Source organism: Dromaius novaehollandiae, chromosome 3 (assembly GCF_036370855.1).
Source record: "Dromaius novaehollandiae isolate bDroNov1 chromosome 3, bDroNov1.hap1, whole genome shotgun sequence".
NCBI classification, from domain to species: domain Eukaryota; kingdom Metazoa; phylum Chordata; class Aves; order Casuariiformes; family Dromaiidae; genus Dromaius; species Dromaius novaehollandiae.
The window spans coordinates 57888977-57909189 of NC_088100.1; the positions used below are offsets into that span (position 1 = coordinate 57888977).

General features: G+C 36.0%; 1 protein-coding gene and 1 long non-coding RNA gene across 2 annotated transcripts in view; one reads left to right on the forward strand and one right to left on the reverse strand.

Moving 5' to 3' along the window:
- The window catches only part of TRDN (triadin), a 232219-nt gene that overhangs the window by 167889 nt on the left and 44117 nt on the right, over positions 1–20213 (reverse strand). The window contains exons 5-6 of the mRNA XM_064508938.1: positions 18474–18503; positions 3092–3142 (exon numbers count right to left, since the gene is read on the reverse strand). Coding sequence (XP_064365008.1) covers positions 3092–3142; positions 18474–18503 — 81 coding nt within the window. The remainder of the gene's footprint in view (positions 1–3091; positions 3143–18473; positions 18504–20213) is intronic.
- On the forward strand, positions 4948–8906 carry LOC112986049 (uncharacterized). The gene is made up of 3 exons (XR_003259907.1): positions 4948–5174; positions 7132–7253; positions 8812–8906. It is a non-coding gene; the product is annotated as an uncharacterized LOC112986049 (long non-coding RNA).

Sequence of the window (20213 nt, forward strand, 5' to 3'; positions counted from 1 at the left end):
TATGGTTTATACGTGGGACATTTCCCCAAATTTCAGTCATCTAATAGTATATTTGATTTGCCTCAAATGGAAGAAACGGTGACAAGGAAACCAGATTTAGTTTTCTTAGTTAAAGGGTTTGAGAGACTATCAGATAATGTTTCCCTGCCCTGTGTCAAATGTAAATATGCTATTTAACTTGCTAATTCTGTGAGCTTATTTTGGTTGCTAGTACATTGTGGATTTGTATGGTCCAACTCTATTTAACTACTTAGCTGTCTCAGATACCTTATCTTCCTGCTACAGCAAATTAAATTATGGAGCTATATTATATTTGTCTTCATAATCTGATAATTTATCTGTACACTAAAATACAGACAGCTTTATTCTATGATGTTTAATATTTGCATTATCAGTGTGGCCCTATTAGCAAGTTGATAGGGGTAGGAGGGACAGATATGTGTGATGCATAGTAAATGAAATAGTTTTGAAAGGACTGGAATCTATTTGTAAAATCAGGCTGAATTCAGCAATACCTTCTGCAAAGAACAGAAAGGCTTGTCCTAATTCAGAGGCACACTATCTTTCCTTAAATCACTGTGTTATAATGCAGGACTATTGCAGGTTGCATTTCATCACCACATGATCTTTTTTGATCCTTCACTCCACCAGCAATGTATTAGCGAAGTGTATATGGGAAAAGCCACACTATGTACACAGTAAATCAACCTTTTCCCCTGCCTCCGCAAATGACTGTAGTAATAGGAGCTATTCTTTTCTAGGAATACAAGTTAATTAATTTCACTGGTAATTCCAGTTTTCTATTAGAAACAGAGGTGATATTATCAGTTCATTATCATGTCATCAGTACCATTATACCATGGTCTTCCATTAGATTGAAATTAAATACTTATAAAAATAACAGAATCACAGGATGCTCAGGAGGTCTCTGGTGCAGCCTCTGCCCAAAGCCATCTCTCCCCTGGCTGATGAGCCCCGGCCCCTCGGCCTCCCTGCACAGGGCCGGGGCTCCAGCCCCCACCAGCGCAGTGGCCCCCACCGAACTCGCCCCAATTTATTGGCATCTACCCTGGACCGGTGGCGTTCGAGACCGGATGCAGCACTGAGAGGTGGTTTAATAAGTGCTGTGAACGGGGAAAATCGCTTCCCTTGAGGGCCTGGCTGTAAGAACAGGGCTCTTACAGCCCCGGGCGATGCTGGCCCTTGTGAAAATACTAATATATGAAACACCAAACTGGAAAGACTCCATTATAATAGAGAATTTATATTTATCTATACGCGTAATCATGAAGTAAAGTGATTTCGTTGCTCTTAAGCACAAAAAATGCTCTGTTGAATCGGTTCGCAAAATCTTTCTTTTCAGAAATAAATTGAAAAAATACAATAACTGAAATAGAATTTATTACTGGTTGTTTATCAAAATATTTAATTATAGGCAAAAATTAGTGCAGAAGTTTGCCTAACTCCTCATACTATAAGAACCTGTCTTATAATTTCTGCCACTTCCATCTGGAATTTCCATTCCCAGTATCTATTTCTGACAATTTTGTATAATCTTTTCAAAATGAGGCTAACAGATAGAACTCCCCTATGAACCTGGGAGATTTGATCTGGGGGGATCTGACCTTTCAAAAATATACCTAAAACTACTTCTATAAGTCTGGTGTCCATATGTTTGGATAAAGGATTAAAATTTTGTTAGAGTATTTGCTTCCGTTAGAAAGATATATTTTGCTTCTAGATTTTTCCTATTAAAAAAATACAAAAGACTGTATTTGAACATGCTTACTGGACATTAAATGTTAGAGAGTAACAGTAAAACTCCCTAAAGATTCAGATCTATATCATACTCTAGCTTGAGTCCGGACAAAATTTTTCTTGTTGTAGCTGTTCCTCTGGTGTGCAACATGGATCTTTGGGTCTAAATATGAGAACTAAGAATAGAAAAATTCTTTCTTTTGTGCTTCAGTGACTGTGTAATTAAAGACTGGATTATAAACTATATGCATAAAGGGTCTTAAGTAATGACACCTGAATGCTTTTTTCTGGCATCTTATAACTCCTTAGTGATCATCTCTGCAACATTAATGTTCTTTTAATGTAAAACAAAGCTTTTCTGTGCAGAGTCATATGGTACACAAGAGGCTACTTTGGTCAAGGCTGCAAATTCATTTATGTATTTAGAATACAATGCTTGAAAAGTCCCTGACTGGGATCCCTTGCTAGTGGGTCTGAGCTTATTATCGCCCAGCTAGCCAACTGATACCCTAAAAAATTCATTCCTTACCTTGTGATTTACTAAGTAGTTGGGAATCAGTTCTAGGAACTCCAAATGACCCTGATTAGTGCAGAAGTGGAAAGCTACCACTAGACCTGTAAAATACTATAAAAACTTATAGAGAATATATATAAAATATACATGTGTGAGGGAGTGTGTATGTGTGTTCATATATTTTTAAATAAGCTTCCTTCCTGCTTCCTCCTGCCATTACCAAGCATAGCACTGGTGCATCAGAGAGATGCTCATCAAATTTTATGCAGCCTAACCTTTACAGAAGAGGCTCTATTAGGCAAAAAACTGCATATCCCAGGAAACTTCTCTGTTTATATACCCTCTGAAAACCAGTCCAAACCAGTTCCTCCATGGATTTTTGGAAAATGCCAGTTAGAGGAGATTACACACTCTGAAAACGAGTTGGTTCTTAAAATGGAAGCCTTTCTTATCTCTGGTATGCACCTGGCTCACTATTAAGTAGGACTTCCTAACTTGGAGCGCACCCACTGGCCCATAAACTTGCTTTCTTCCCTAACCAACATAGTTCACGTATTTTACACCAGAGGAAGTTCATTAGACTCCTGGATAAGTTTGGGCAGGAGAACTGTATTTGGAATGCGCATTTACAATAGAGCCACACAAATATAAAATGCCCCAATCCATTAATGCTTCAACTATGGCACACATTCAGTTTTGACCGTTTACAATCTGTGTATCTTTGAATGCTTTTATAATATAATGGTGGTAAAATATGTAGTTCGTAAATACACTATATATTACATACCATATCTACACAAACATAAAAAAAAAAATTACCCTTTGATGATGTTCGTTTCTCATGTCTCTCAGGTTTCTCTTTATGAATTTCTGGAAACAATACAATGTAGAGTTTATTTATGAATATTAAAAGAATTTTCACACAGAAAAAAATATACATTCTAATAATAAAAATAACTACATGCTTCAAATATTATAACAGAACTATGGCTTTTTAATCTACATAGTCAGAATTATATACAATAAAGATTAATTTTATATACATATATACAGACACACACAAAGTATATAGACAAAAATCATAATATAAAGAAATAAAATATAAATAAATCATCATATTAACATGACTTTAATAATTATTCTATTTTAAATTGTGACACAACTCCTTATTAAGTCAAGAATAGGTTTTGCTGATCTGCAACAGCCATGCAATAATAAACAGAGGTCATGAATCACAAAAATATGCTTTTACTAAGCACTTTTCTGTATCTATCTCTAGTTATTTACCAGGATTAGTATTTTATGTTTTCCAAAATATCTTTGGAAGGGAAAATGTTCTTTTTACTACATTTTCTAAATATTGTAACATTCCAACAGTCAGTTGGTAGCTCTACCACACAATAAAAGGTAGTCTCAATGTTGTATACAAATTACAAACAGAGATAAAAGTTCCTAGGTTAGGGATCAGAGTCTCTGAGAATGACTCATTTTAATCATGTTACATACCAAAGGACATTTGATAAATCGGCTAGCTGGGACCTGCCTTATTAGAAAGCAAGTGCTACAGTATTTATCTGACCTCTTGCTATGCCACTTCTGAACAAAATTCCTCACCTGTGACACTGATGTTATGTTACTGCCATACACCTCTGTATTTGATTTTTTTCTACTGTCTTTATTTTGCCAAAAAAACCCAGGTAATACAGGAAATGCAAAATGTGTAAATGAAGAAGAAGAAAAACAGAAGTAAATCAAGTTTGCTTAGTACTGTTTGCATACAGTGGGTAAAATTTAAAGGTCTTTTATGATGAGTGTCCAATAAGCTCATTAAGAATACATAGAGTGTCTGGTTTATGGTAATACACATATATCTCCTGCAGTGGGAAGCTGATATAAAATATTGGATCAAATTCATCTTTGAAAAAAAGCATATGCAGATCATACTAGACTCTACAGGAGGTGCCTCTTTGTTTCTTAGGGTTAGATTTGGTCCGCAGGATACAAATAACAAGAATTCTAACCCCAAAATTAATCCAACAGAGAAAAAGTTGTGCGTATTTCATCTACTGAACTTTAAGGAGGGACTCTAATGTCTACTGAAGACAACAGAAATATTCCATTTATCCAATAGGTGTAAGAGAATCCCAAGTAGATGCAGAAGAAAATCATATTTTCACTTTCCAACACTCTGATCTGTGCATAGGTCACTGAGAATAAATATAGAATGTTTTTATCAGGTAGTATTTGCCATTCAAAATCATGATTGTTTCTGGTTTGTGAGAAACATGGCTATACTATAGCATCAATCTATGTTGCCTTCGGAGAGAGAGGACATTATTTTTCAAGGAGACATAGCATAACAAAGCCCAAAATATGGCCACTGTTCACCACCTATGTATGGCAGCATAATTCAGCTAATTATACTATGTCAGTGAGCCAAAAGAACTTTTTATTCCATTTCCATCTTGTACTTTGCAGCCTGGGTGTGCAGTTCATTTATTGTTCTGCAAACCTCAAAGAAGAAATCAAGCCACATTGATTTACTGTATTTCAACTGAGCTTGGTTTGATTTTGTATGTTCTTTTTTTCATCTACTGAGAGAATCCAGTTGCTGGATTTTAATACATTTCTCACTTTTTCTGTTTAAAAGGATGCATAAACTGGTTTTGGCAACCTAATGCATGTGCCTCAGTGTTTGACAAGGATAATCTACAGGCAGAGGATGCCTTCCTTACTCTGAGCACTTCCGTGCAGTTCTCCATGCTGCCACCCTAGACTACTTCCAAAACCTGTCATTTGAAGACAGAAGAGTCATTTCCTCTACGTGTCAATATACAGCAGAGACTTACCTCAAGCAAATCAAGAGGACATCCTACACACAGATATGAATGTGGCTTACTAAGTGAGAATTCATTATTCTTTAGTTAGGGTCAGGTACAGGGTTGCTTGTCTTAAACTATTTGTCTCAGCTCCACTAACTTCACCTGTTATGTGTCTCACTATATAAACCAGGCCTTTTTTTCTTAAAAAAGTTTTATTTCTGTGTTTTTAATGAATTTGTTATTGCTAATTTGACTGTGAAAAATATATGGAACGATGGCTGTAGAGCTGGCCATCTAAATCAGTCTCACTTGTGGAGCTTACTTGACACACACACTTCAACAAGCTACTTAAAAAAGATATTTCCTCGCCAGCAGCATTCAGAAATCTCATCTAACTTGCTGCTACAATTATGATACCACACGTGTAACCCCCCTGCCAAATTCCTTGAAGCGAAATACATCTTCATAATATATAAGTGCATGTATATGTATTTTAATATATTGCAAAATTTGCCATCATCAAGATCTCTTCATGACTTCCCCATACAGTTTGAACCACCATAAAATATTGCAGCCTAGAACACATCAACTCTAATACATTACAACCTAAATTTTGCTAGCACAAATGAATCTAGTTTCTATATATGTTGATCTTGATCAGTTTATGAGGCAGGAAATAGTAACTACTAGCCAACTCCAAAATATTTAAAATAAGGAAACACATTAGATTATTCTATTGAGATTTCTTTTTCTGTTCTGAGAGTTCTGATACTCTCTGCCTTATCCTTTATGACAAATAGCTTTAATTTTCTAGTAATCACATCATATCTTATTGCTGAGTTGACAAAGCAGCTGTAATATCATAGAAGACTTACATGGCCAGTTTAAAGCATGTAATTTATCTCTATCAGTGTGACACACTGTTAATAAATCCTAAATATTATGAATTCATGTTTAGAAAAATGACAGAATCAAGCAGCAGCGAGGATAATCTTTGTCACCACAGCAACCATCCTGATTCTTTATGAGATGACAGCACAGTTTATTAAATTATTGCAAGGGAGTATGTATTTTAAAAGCTGTATTTCATTGTTTGTTTTTTTTCCAGTTATCAAGCAGGCAAGAAAAATTATCTTCCGCTCATGTTTCTTGGGTTTTGAATACATAAGTACTTTATTTACTTAAATATGGATACTGCTTGACATGGACTTCTCTAGACCTTGGGCGCTGTTAGGATACGCAGAACATGCAGGGTAATTATTTAAAATAAGTCCAAGAAGGAAAGTTAGGAGCCTTATCACTGACCATTTTAAGATGCTGACAGGAGATGTATTCCACTATGTTGTTAGCAGGCCAATATATCTATGTGCTGCTGACCCAAAACTACCCCTTACTGAAGGCGAGACTTGCAAGTGGCTTTACTGAAAATCCCTGTTGAACATGCAGTTTGGACACAAGCTTTCCCCCACCCCACACCATGCTAATTTTCTTTATCAAGAGTTTCACAAAAGACTTGCACTGACCATGCACTAGGAAGTCCCAACTCCAGAAAGATCAGGGTTGGAGAAAGCAAAGAAAATTAAAGCTACCCAAATCAATTTGAGCTAGTGGCGCTCTCTCAACACAGTACAGCTTTGCATCAGCATGGATAAAGCAGCATGGCCCCTTCATGATAAGGCACAAAGAGATTTTTCTGTTCCCATTAACAGAGTTCTCTCCTTAGTCTCCTTTTTGTTTGCTATCTTATTTCTGATCTTGATTTTCTGTTGTCTCCTTATTTAATATAGTAAATGACATAGTACTATTTTTAGTTATTTTAAAGTCATTGCATTATGGTAGCACTTATGGCCTCAGCAGAGGTTCCACGTGTATCGGTTTAGGTACCACATGTAGTTATAATATGACATAATATCCCTTCTGCTATAACATGGGAGTTCAACCTTTACTGATAAAGTAGGTTACATTATTTCTCCTAGTTGGAGAGGGTGGCCCTGAACTGTGTCTTGCTCTCATCTTGAACACAGACCTTTTTCACAGGAGTATCATAACTGATCTGAACATATGCAATAGAACTAATGAAGCCTTTGGCTCACTGTGCCTGTGCCACCGTATACATCCTTGGAGAGAGATTCCTGTCTGCCTTATAAGAGGATGGAGTGGTGAGTAGCAAGCTGGCATTGCTAAAAGAAGCTCCTAGTCCCTTCTCCCTACTGAGTTTACATCTTATGGCTGAAATATACCTTAAAAATTCCAATCAACCAGGCAAGTAATAATAATAAAAAAACATAATGACATGGGCTGCCAAAAATGAGCAAGAAAAGGGAATATTATTCCCATCTAAAAACACAAGAATGATTTACCCATGGCTTTTCAGGAAGTCAGCAAAAGAACTGGGAATTTAACTCTGATCTCTGATGCTCCATATTATGCCCTCATGCATCCTGTTGCTACTTTAATAGCGTAGTGAGGATAGAAGGTATGTTTAATGTCTCTGCATTTTTAAAGATATAGTTTAATAGATGGAAGTTGATTTGTAATGATAATACATTGCTATTTCTAAGCAAATTGTACCAGTTGGCCTTCTTTTTCATATTCTTTTACAGGCAACACAATGATATATGCCTTTAGAGCGTTGACATTCTTTTATAGTATCTAAGTGTGAAAAGGAAAATGAGCCCTACTCACAGTTCTGGTGAACCAGAGGTTAATAATTTGCTTTTGAGCAGCCAAAACTCTTACAGCTGTTGCCAGCAATTTAATGGGACTATATCCTTGCTAGTTTATCAAGACTAATTGGTAGCAGGCAGCTGATTATTCTGAAGAGTTGGCGGAGATAGATACTGAGGGCAAGGCAGGAGTGAGTGGTGTTAAGAGCTTTAGAAGATGAGAGGGATGTCATTTCTAATGTGTTTCTAGATGCTGTCTGTATAAAGAATTGCAGTCAAATCTCTTGCTGCTGGTATCCTCAGGAGAAATTTGCAATTGTGCAGCTGAAGTCTATTTTTAATCTTGATAGTACCAGCTGGTGAGGGTGACAGTTATCCTTATGGGGCTAGAGGGAGAGTAAAGAAAATTGTGCATTAGAGCAACTTCCAGCAAACTACTAATACATCATGTAGCTATACTCGAGGGGAAAAAAACCTAAGTTTTGCAACAGGCATAATGGAAAAAATATAACAACAGGAAATATTTCTAATTGCAGATTCAAACTGGTAGATTATGCCTATATCCAGGAACCAAGGTTAGTGTAACTGAAGGGTTTAGGTACTAATGTTCAGTGTTGCAAAGTGTATGACACATGTCTAATTTAAGTGACTTTCCTTGCTGCTTGCTAGTAGTATAATCTTATCCCAAGTGTTTTCTTAGATCTTACAATGTTCTGAGGATTCATAGCAGCTTCAGGCTGAGATACATAACAACTTTTCCTGAAGTCATGCGTCTAAGATCTTTCTTGAAAGTGTAACAGGAGATGAAGTGCTTACTGATGAAGATGCTGAAAGGCTTGTGTGCTCACCCACTGAGTGAGATACCAGGTCACAGTGCCTTTTAAGTATGGAGATTTCAAAACCTATCTCCATCTCTTTGGAAAATGAAGTAATCAATTGACTACAACTTATTTAGAGAAGATTGTAAGTTTATGATTTTCCCTTTTTTTTTTTCTTAATTTTCATATCTTTCAGCGTTATATACAGTGTCTCTTTTGTTTACTGTATTTAGCCCCATAAGACTACTTTTGACGGAAGTCACAGAAGACCACTTCTGGTTCTCCTTGGTTGAAACCCTCTGCTCTGGTGCATACTGAGACAAAACTGTGTGCTGCTCTAAAATGTAAAGGTTGGTGTGAAGTGACTTTGACTGGTCCTAAACCTATTCAGTAAAGCTCAGCTACTTCATGGTAGGTGCCTTAATTCCCTTTTCTTAATAGTTTATTTGGCATAACTAAACAGCTATCACAAATACAGAGAACATGACACTATTCAGTCTTGAAATACTTGAGTATTTCTTAATAATTTACCTGTCTTGAATAGCATACAGCAAACAAGCAGATTTTATGTTCCCCTATAAATATGGAATTTTTACATGACCTTCTTTGTTATACCAAAACAGTACAAAAATAGATAGAGTCTGGTTCAATAGATATGCTTACACACTGTTGTAGCTGCATCAGTCTGTAATACAAATTCATTAGAGCTCATCTGCTAACAACTTCATCACCTTGCTGATAAGTGCTTTGATTCTGGGGAGATTTCTTGTTGTTGTTTATTCTTGTTTTGAAAACTATACAGTGAAGGAGATGCATTGGGAAGAAGGCATTTTAAGAGCAGTGTATGTGCTATTTTCATAAAAGCCAAATATTGCAACCTGTGTAAAGATTTTATTATAAACCAGTCTTCCACAATCTCCTACATTCTAAAGTAAATCTATTCCACTATTCCTTTTTTTCATTATATTAGAGACAATTATGTTCATATGCATCCACATTGCTAAAGCTATTATATTCTATAGGAAAAGGAATATCATTTCAATCATAGCATTTAGTGGTGAGTAGAAGTGTATCATTATATTATTGTGTATTTATTAAAACAGTTTTATTGCAAAATCATTGATTACTGTCATTCTGATACTTTGGGCATTTTAGTGTATCTAATATGGCTGCTCAAAAATTTAGCCCCACAAGCTGTTTGATAGAAAATAAAAATGTCTTTTAGGAAGATAGGAAAGTATTTTTTTCTGAAAAGCTGAGATGAGGGGGGAACACTTAATGAAAGCCCACAGGATTAGAGAATTATCTGTAGACACACGTGCTGTTTTCTTAGGATTTGTTTCTTTGAGATGGGTCCAAAAGTTGAAGCGTATCCTTCACTAAAAGTGGAAATGGTAATAGTCCTAAGAGAGAAAGTCCAGCTTGAAAACCTCAGATTACCAAACAAAATGGAGCTTGACACAATGTACTTTTTTTACTAAATGTTCCCATGTATTGGATTTTTCCCCCCCTCTGGAAATGTTTCCATTTCCTATGGAAAAAACAACTTCTGAATATCTGTTAATTATAACCCAAACAAAAGTTAGATTCTAAGGGGAGGGGAGGGTACTTTCAATTGTCTCAAATATTATCTGATAAGCAGCGCTGACATGTTTCAAGAAGACCATAGACAGCCTTGTCTATATGGAGGATTATTAGTGACTGGGTTTTGGAAAGACATAAAAGTGAAGGAGAGTGGAAGATCTTCAAACCTAAGAGGTTTTTACACACAAACCGTTTTTATTCCAAATGTATAAATGTTAATATTGCTTTTTTTTTCAGACTGCAGTTCTGTACCTTGGTCTTGAAATGAAAAGGGAAAGCTAATTGCACCTTTATTTATTTAAGGAGAAAATATTTGAGCTAGAGCCATGTGATCATAAAAATATTTAGGGTTTTTTTTGTGTTCTTCCCCTCTGAATGAAAGTTAAAATTAGATAGATGGGTTCTCTCTATGGAAGAGAACACCACAAAGGTGGTGTTGGACCAGTTTGAAATATGTTCTTTGTAATAAATTTTACAGCTTAAGTGCAACCTTATTTATTTATAAGACTGTTATAAGAGTTGCTGGTGTGTGTAAAGTTCTATAATAGCTTTAAGAATTTTGGCTGAGGTTTCTTTACACTATAGGACATCAGAATCAACAGTAGTTGTCTCTGGCTAAGCATTTGTAGCGGTGTTCTGTATAACCAGGATTTATTTAGACAAAATTTTTAGACCTCTGAGTAAAACAATACATACACTAATAAATTAAATCTCTAATCTTGATTAGCTTCAAAGACATATTTTTCCATATAAATCTTTTAAATCTTTTATCAAAGAAAAAGAGGAGGGGAGGGAAAAGGCGGAGGGAGAGAGAGACTCACAAGACTAACCACAGTTCTTATGTGCAGCTTTAAAAAATACCGACTCTACAGCTTCGACCGTAATGTATTAATCCATCAATAGATATTGCTATTGACTCAATCACTTTGTGAGGCACTTGATTTTTTTTTTTCTTTTTGTTGTTGTTAGGAGCCTGGCATGCAGAAGAGATATGTTTCTGTGTGTCACGACAGACCTGGAGCACACGAGTGGCCCACTTGCTACATCCTCTCCTTGGAACAGCAGCAGGTGTGAGGGGATTGGAGTTTGCTCAGAAGCAGGAAGAAACAGAGATTTTGGTGCCATGGTTTTACCTGAGTTTTGGATGAATCTCTGATCTTTTTACTTTTTCATGGTACTGCCTTGAATGTCTTTACTGCTATTAAAAATAGCAGGAAGAGAGAATTAGTGAGCAACAAGAATAGGAGAAACCTCTGTTCATGTGGAAAATAAGCTGGTCCTTTGTTTTGTTCTGTTTTTGTTTTTTTTTTTCCCCTCGTGTTGTCCCAAGTCCTTTCTTTACTCCCATGCGCTAAGGCAGGCAATTGTTCTGTCTCTGGCAAAGCAAGCTCCCAGGCAGAGGGACGTCTACCTCATATTCCCCTCTTCTTCTAGAGTATGAATCTCTCTGATGCACCTTTCCAGAGTGGCACAAACTTAAGAGTTCCATCAAGGTAACGTGAATAACTTTGCTTAAAGTTTTCCCTAATTTGAGAGGCTAGATTAACTATTTAAAAACCTCTCTATTGCTACCTTTCTGCCTAGGATTTCTACCAGTCTCATAGTTCAAAGTTCTCTGTGTATCTTTTAAAAGATAACTGGCAATTTTGGATTAAAATGTTTCAACTCAAGTTATAAATCTCTGCTCTTTGACAGGGAAAAGAACATCCCTATTCCCTAGAGGTATATAGCTTTGTTTCATTTGGGTAGTATGGAAAATATTTTCCTTACATTATAAAGTGCTATTTTGTAGTGGAAATGGTATTGCTATATTGATTAGATTAAGTAAAACAAGATAAGATTGTTAGATTAAGTAAAACAAGATAAGATTGTTAAAAGAAAATTAATAACAGAAATGGATGCCACAGAAAGTCTAAATGCAAAAAGAAAGAAAACATATCTGGAAAAGCAGTTTAACATCTGAGAATTGAATCAATCAATGATTTTCTTCTTTTAACGCAGGGTGTACTTTACACAAAGATACGCAGAACGTTTTGTAGTAAAATGTAGCCTAGGGAGACAGTAAAAGCCTTTTACAAAGATCTATAATAGCAACTCATACAGAAAAGAGAATTACCATATGGCAAAATAAAAGAAGCTGAGGATGGATTCAGAAGGCATTACCAGTACAAATAGGTACTTTAGGGATGAATGGAACTGAATAATTAATTTCTAAGACACACATATATCGGCCATGCCCACAACTTCATTTCAGGGCTACAGTTTTCAGGTTTCAGCTATGGTAGTTTCTTTTCTCTAGTCCATTTCCAACTCTTGGGTTGGAAATTATTTATTTCTTTGCATAAATGTTTCCTGAACATGAATATTGTCCTCAGAAAACCCATTTGCTTTCTTTATTTTTATAGATTTATTACCAGATAACAGTTTGAAAAGGACTTCTAAATGGCCTGGAAGCTGATGTTCTAATTTTAGAATTCTACCCAGGGAAAAAAAAAAAAAAATAGTAACTATGTCAGCTACTAATGGGACTTTTTCCAAATATAACCCTTCTGGTATAAACCATAGTAATGATAATTTATTATTTCTATACAACTTATTTTCTTTTTAAACTTCACTAAGCCTTATTAGTAGGGAATTTTTAATGGGAGAATTCTAATAGACACTTGGTATCATTTTAGACTCTCTAACATACCCTCATCTTCACTACATAAATGTGCAGTTCTCCATGGGTCCTGTGTCATATCTCATAGTCCCATGAGATGTCTGAGATACCATGTGGTATCTAACATGGTGCTAGATAGCTAGGTTTATTCACCTGAGTCTTCCCTAGGGTGTTCCTACTGTGGGAGAAGATGGTTGCTCAGTGATGCGGAGGTAAAAGTAAAAGTGACATTACCTTGTAATATATACGGTTGCTCTTTAATGATGGCAGATGAGTATGGCTAATTATTATTTAACTAATCGTATGAAAATTTGGGAAAGAAAAGCATGTTCTTCCAAATCTTCTTATGAAACTGAACTGGTACCAGCAACTTTATGCCATGGTGTTTTTGTTCACTAATGTTAATGCATGTATTATCTTTAGCCTTGAATTCATAGTAAGCAGGTAGATGGATCACAACCATACAAAAGCTGTGTCCCCATTGTATTCAGTGACACTATGGCTCAGGTAGTCCCTGACTTGGACAGGATATGGAACATGGAGAATTATTCTGGGAAATTGTCACTATATGCTTACCTGTTCTTGCATGCTTCTTAGTCACTTTCAGACAGCAATAAGGACTTCTACCCTATCCACTATTGGTGGACTATTGGTCTGATCATGTATAAGCATTCTTTTGTATTTAATAGATAAAAACATCCAGTCATATATTATAAATTGTAAGACTAAAATCTTCAATGTATGTTAGTATGTTTTTCTCCACCCTGAACAGCCTGGAACAATTATTTTTGGGCTTATACAGGCCATAACAACAAAAACATTTTCAGATCTAAATCAGAAAATCTGCTATCAGTCTTCTCTAAGCTGCTTGTTCCTACCTCTTCCAATTCCCAAGCAAGGCTGGCAGAACTGTCTGTTTGATCGCTTCTAACAGGAGATCTAGGAAATGATCTGAACTTTTCCTTTTAGTAGCATTTTATTTGCTGTTGTTAGCTCAGATTAATACCCAGATCTGAAAAAATAAACAGCTTGTGCTGAATAAATCCTGACTGTCTTAGCCTCTGGACGGTTAATGGGAGCAAATGTCTGGAGTCAGGTCTGTGGTAAATACACCAGGGCCAGATCTGCCCAGTTACATTAGTTTAACCAACCATACCCTTAGAAGTTGTCAGGTCTTTTAAGAGCATGACCTGTATGTTTTCAGCATATTAATAGCCTTCTGTCTAATGTTCAGGGAAGCATATTCTCACTTGAACAGGAGATAGAGTTGAATGAAGGATAAGGTACTTTGCCAAAAAGCTTATTTGTAATTAGCAAAGTTTCTTGAAACTTGTAACTGAAATTTCTGCTATACTTGTGGCTTCTTGTTTTAATCTGTCATTTATTAACTGCATTTTTTTTAAAGTAAAATAAGACTTATAGCCAAGTAAGGAGAACAGGCTCATGCCATATGTTTATTTTTATACCTCCTTCTGTCTCATGCATGTACGCCCTAACTCACAGAAGGTTAGAGGTCTCTCTGCTTCAGAGAAATCAAATTTGTTTGGTGGTATAGAATAGCCTTATGTCAAAAAGATCTGCTTGGTAATGCCGAGATAGAACAATACCATAATGATATTTTTACTTAGTTCTTTCTAATTTTGTGGTATTTATTGAAATGAAAATTACTTGTAAAATGACTAACTTTTTTTTCCTCTCTGTGAGAGAGTGGGTTTCACCTAAGCACAAGTATAAAATCGAAGAAGCTTGTCTTACAGAGAAAAAAAAAAATTAATAAGCTTCAAAGTATAAAATAAAAAATGAATAATTCTGACCTTACAATCTCTTTCAAAGGTTTAGAAAAACTTCCTCCTAAAACTAAGTACTACATTTATGGTTATAGCCAGAATTCATTGGCTGTTTTGGAGTTGAAGATGCTACTTCAATACCTAGAAACTCCTGCTACACGTGCATAGCTGAGCAGGCATACCCTGGCAAGCTAAACTAGGAATCCATGTTTAGAGTTTAAATTTTCAATTGTCCATATGTGAATTCGAGTGAAGTTCCACCACAGTTTAATAATGAAACTTTTAGCCATGGATGACAGTGCTGAAGTGTGTGCACTTGCCTATTTTTTACAGAAAACAGTTTCTAATTTTGTGCAGCATGTTTCTCAACCATTCTCCCACCTCACACCTAATACTGGGTACACACCAAGAAATAATAAATTTTTCTCTCTGTTTCTATAATAACAAATTCTAATAAAAGAACCAAAATGAGAGGGGAAAAAATACAGCTGTCAAATAATTGAATTTGTTTGTAAAGGTTAAACTAACCCACGAAAAAAATGAACAGTATTGTCAGCCATAACCATTGTTCTAGAAAAAAATGATGCCAAAACATATTAAGCTTGTAAGAAACTGTTATTAGCCTTCTGAATATTTTTGTGAAAATACTTTGCAGTTTTAGCATGTAATGTGTATACATTGTTGAAGACTGCAAAGTTCTCTCAGAATAATCTTTCATTACCCCCACTGATGATTACATTTTTTCTTGGACAATATAAAATGTTCACACTTTTCCAGTTTTTAAAGATAAATACTCTTGGTAAGACTAGGGCTGGAAAAAATAATTGCAATAAAAAAGGTACTAGGAAAGCATTTAAATACTTTCCAAAGGTTTCTGAAATTGATATTAGCCCTGTTGCATATGCCAGACTACTGTCATTACTTGTATCCTTATTATCTTTTCTTTCAATCTACATCTCTAGGAAGGTTATCTTTGCTTTCTTTGGGCTTGTAATTATCATTACACTTTTCTCCCCTCATCACTACAGTGTGCTCCCCACTCCCTCCATTTTTTTTTCTGTACATAGTAAGTTCATTGGCACCACAATACAATTATTTTTTTCAGTTGCAATGTTTCCATTATAAAATTTTTTTTGTGCTAATGTTTTAGCATTCATAAAATGTGCTAGTCAATAAAGGAGAAAATTGAAGGCTTGTCCATACACTGAAAACAGGTATGGAGGTTTTTCAAAAGCTCTCAGCAATCTATTTATGAAAGCTCTTGCCACAGTATCAGTGGGTTAGATTCAAAACAAATACCAAGGTGACTGAAAAATTAGACACAATGATATTTAACTTCATATGCATATCTCCAGAGTGAAATTTGAGAGAAGGTCCCTGAAAAATACATGTGGAGAATCAAACTCTGTTCTTGTACAATCTTTCTGGAGATGACACTGGTGTACTACATGACCTTAGTGTGGTCAGTTCTTTGTGTAGGATATTCAAATGCCACAAGCATAAGACGAGTCACTGGAAGAAAAGTGATTCACAAAGCTATGAGTAACAGTGTTGTACAAAGTGGAAGGCACTACAGTGCAGAAATGATCCTTTAAGTGAAAATGGAGAATACCCCAAAGTCTAAAACTTTGGTAGTGATTTTGCAGATCACTACTAATATTTTGATATCCAAGAATGCCAGAATTCCTTTGAGTTACTGGTCCTTCTTTGGGTCCAGCCCTAACAGCAGCCATGTGAGAAAAAGGACATATGCAATGTTTTGTTTTGGAGTGCTTTAGTTCTGGAAATCTTATTTCTGGACCATAAATGTGATGCTATATATTTCTTAGGAAAAGCTATTCAAAGACATCTGCACCTTGTGCTCAGAGGAACAGCTAGTGAGTTCTGTGAGTCCTCACAAGGACTCATCTGAGCCCTCGCCTTATCTCCCAGAGCTTTAACTTCTGTGCTGATGAGCTTTAGCCATAGTGAATTTCACTGCGCCTAAGGAGAAAAGCTGTTGACTGTAGTCTTTATCACAGAGCTTTCTGGGAAATTCTATATAGGCTTCAGCGCAGGCCATTCAACTCCTTGTAGTTCATTCTATTTTAAGAGAAGCCTGCAAAGAGAGAGAATAACAGCTCTGAGGAGCACACAACTGCCTGTCACTGAGCAGACATGGTGGCAAAATCCAGTACAATCAAGGCCAAATCCTAGCTGCCAGGATGAAATTGAGTCCTCCAGTCATCCAGAGATGGTAACAAGTTATTTGTGGATGTTGCTATGTGAAAGCTTATGCCTATATCCAGGAAGGGCCTTAGACTACTTTTTTAATCAGTCCCATTTGAGAAACAGCTAGTTTCTGGAGCTAGAAACAGCTAGTAGGCAAGGTTGGGATTCCTTATCCTATGAAAGAAGGAGGGAAAAGTCTTGAGCATGCATACAGGAAGTGGAGAAACTCACTCAAAATCTCTTTCGCAGGTCAGGCAGATGAAGCAAGTTTGAATTTGACTCTTTCACATGTGGTTGGCTGTGTTATCCTGTAGAGTACTAGCTCTAGAGGAACCACCAGCCCCTCTTCTTTTTCATACACACCAAACCCAGCTGACTTTCTTGCATATTTATCTCCAGAGGAGGGTTCTGAGCTTTGAATCCTGACTGAGCACTATGCCATCTGTCATGTCTTTATGGATTAAGCCTTCCCAACAGTGAAGTACCTCCACAGCATTCCCAGCCTAGTCAGCTACACCTGCTCATGGTGAGCAGACTCTTTCCACCGTGGGCACCTGCCAGCAATGTGCTACAGCTTCAGAGTCTTTACATCCACTATAAAAATAAAATACAGCTTTTGGGAAAAGAGAGAGGATAATGCTGAGCCCTCTTGATAATCTCACTGATGGTATAAATAGATGGAAATTTTTCCTACACTGTCTATAAATTTTCTTCAGTCCTAACATAAAGGATCGTCCATAAAAAGATTAATGGTCCTGGTCCTCAAGCCCATTTGGTCCTTGGTTATCCTATTGGGACTGACAAAAAGTGTCATTGAATAGAAGCCTGATCCAGTTCCAATTAACTTCAGGGAAAACTGGACTGTAATCTCAGCACCAACTGTGGTGATAGATTCTTCAATATGAGCATTTACCTATTGAGAATTTGATGGATAGAGAATTCAAATCAAATGGGCTGGTAGCATGCATTGCTATTTTCAACCTGAGTTCAATTTAGAGCAAAATGCACCTAGTTTTGAAAAGCTTTCATCCTGTCACCAATATCCCAAGCCTTCTAATACATTTTCATTTTGATTTAATAGAAGTTGAACTTAAGTTTTATGTTTCAGCATAACAATTTTCAGGTCTAGAAAGATTTATATTATAAATCCTATTTGCTTCATTCTTGTCTGCTGTAAAAATTCAATGATAACTAAATATTTTTCTTCTAGAAGATTCAGAGACAGTCTTTATTTTAGGATTCTGCACTGACACAAGGCAAAATGTTCAACAGTTTTACGACACCTAGCCATTATTTCTTAATAGGTAGTCTTTCTTTCCAGACATACATGTAACTCATATTGACATTAATAGGAGTATCACATATGGAGTAAAGGTACAGATAATATCATTGCAGTAATCCTATTGGTCTGGTATGAATATTTTTCAGTTTTTCAGGATGACGGTGAAACGGTCAAGACTTCTCCCGGAGCAGCAAACAATACAGCAAGTATTATCACTTGATGTTCTTATTTAATGATTTTGTTAAAGTACAGTGTACATAGTAGTTTGACAAGTAACTAGTGACAGAACCAACAGCACAGACATACTAGTTAATTCTTAACATATATGTTACAAAATATTTGCCCTTTATAATAAGGCAACTGACCAACCTTTTCTTTTCAGGGAATGTTCCACTTCGCCTAAACCAAGAGAAAAGAACTAACATCAGATAAGAGATACCGTAATAATAAAATATATATATATATTTTCTCCTGTTGCTTCATTTTTTTTTTTAAATGTATTCAATTCTTTATATGCTAAATGGCAAGCACTCTATTCTGAGATTTTGGATTTTCATGACACATCTCTTTTACCACAGAAGCTTTCCAGGATCTGGGATAGATAACTTCAGCGTGCAGGAGTAACCAAGGAAACACCCAAACCTGTATTTGTGCTTTGAATGTAAACATGACTACACATTTACAGTTTGCTTGATCCATGTATTAAGGACAGACGCCTGGTTCAGTTTTAACTCCAAATTATAAAACATATATGCAGGTAAGCAAGACTGTAAATCTAGTAACACTTCGAGTGTTATTAAATTTTTTAAATTCAAGGCAAAAGATACTCGCTTTCAGTGGGACTCAGAGCATTTGACCGCCAAGTTTGTTACTCTGCCTCCACATATGACCATTAAAGGATTCAGTCTGGGTGAGCGTGTAGAGCTTGCAGCCTCAGCTGCATTGATTGCAATGCACAATGTGCAGGGAGTGCACATGAGTTTACTTTTTATGATATAGTGCAGTAAGTTACCTACTGCCTTTTCAGACTCTTGGTAGATATTGAGTGAACACCTGTTTGACTAAAAGCTGCTGAAACTGAAGTTTCCAAACACTTCTTAGTAAGCATTCAGATCTTTATTTTTTGTATGTCAGGTATTTTATGACCTTTCCTACTTGCATTAATACTTCTCCACTCAAGTACTTGAAAGCTTGCAGGTGCTTCAGGAGCTATGAAATGAGAAAAATGAACACTTTTCAATTTTAAGCAAGCTCTCCGTATTTCACCTTTTCTGTTTCTCAACCGTAGGAGAGACTGGCCGCCTTCTGGTTGTAAATCGTATCTCAGAATAGGATGCCCAATTCATGAACCCACATGTAGCAGCGTATCTATTAGTATTCATATACAGTGCTGATACGAAAAGCTCATGAACATATTTAAAAGGTAGAAATTTGATAATTCGAGTTTATGAACAAACAGGTAGAAATCGGTTCCAGTACATGTTGCTTTTTAGTTATCTTATGTTATAGTCAAATAAAATATGAAATAAACCACTGTGAAATGAAGATGTCACTGCTACAGTCATCACTTGTCAAAATGACCAAGATGACATGATATGATGATCCACTGCTGCTCTGCTCATACCAGAGAACTAATTTTCTCATAAGAGAAGGATGGTTATTTCCAAACTTGAAATGCTAGCAGCTTCGTTTCACTTATCAGTTGGTATCAGATGAAGAATGTTACCATAATGGCAAAACGATAATTTTTACTGAACTGAATTATTTGCTATTTGTCATCCAAACTCCCCTTAGTCCAGTCAAAATGCTATTTTTTCCTTTATTTTTATTGCCAGTATATGGACCCATAATCAATATATCAAATGAAAAAGTCCTTCTGAGTTTCTTGGTTTATCTTGTATATTTACCAGGGTTCTCTAGACTCTTACATATTAAAAGAAAACAGCTATTGCCATTCTCTGAAGCAATACCCTGATGCGTATTTTGTTTACGTCTTTGAAGTCTTGTGTAAATTAGCACTCTTTACTTCGAGATGTACTAATGGTAATATTTAATTCTGACAGCTTTTCTGTAATGGTACATTAAACACAAGATGAAAGCTAACAGAGA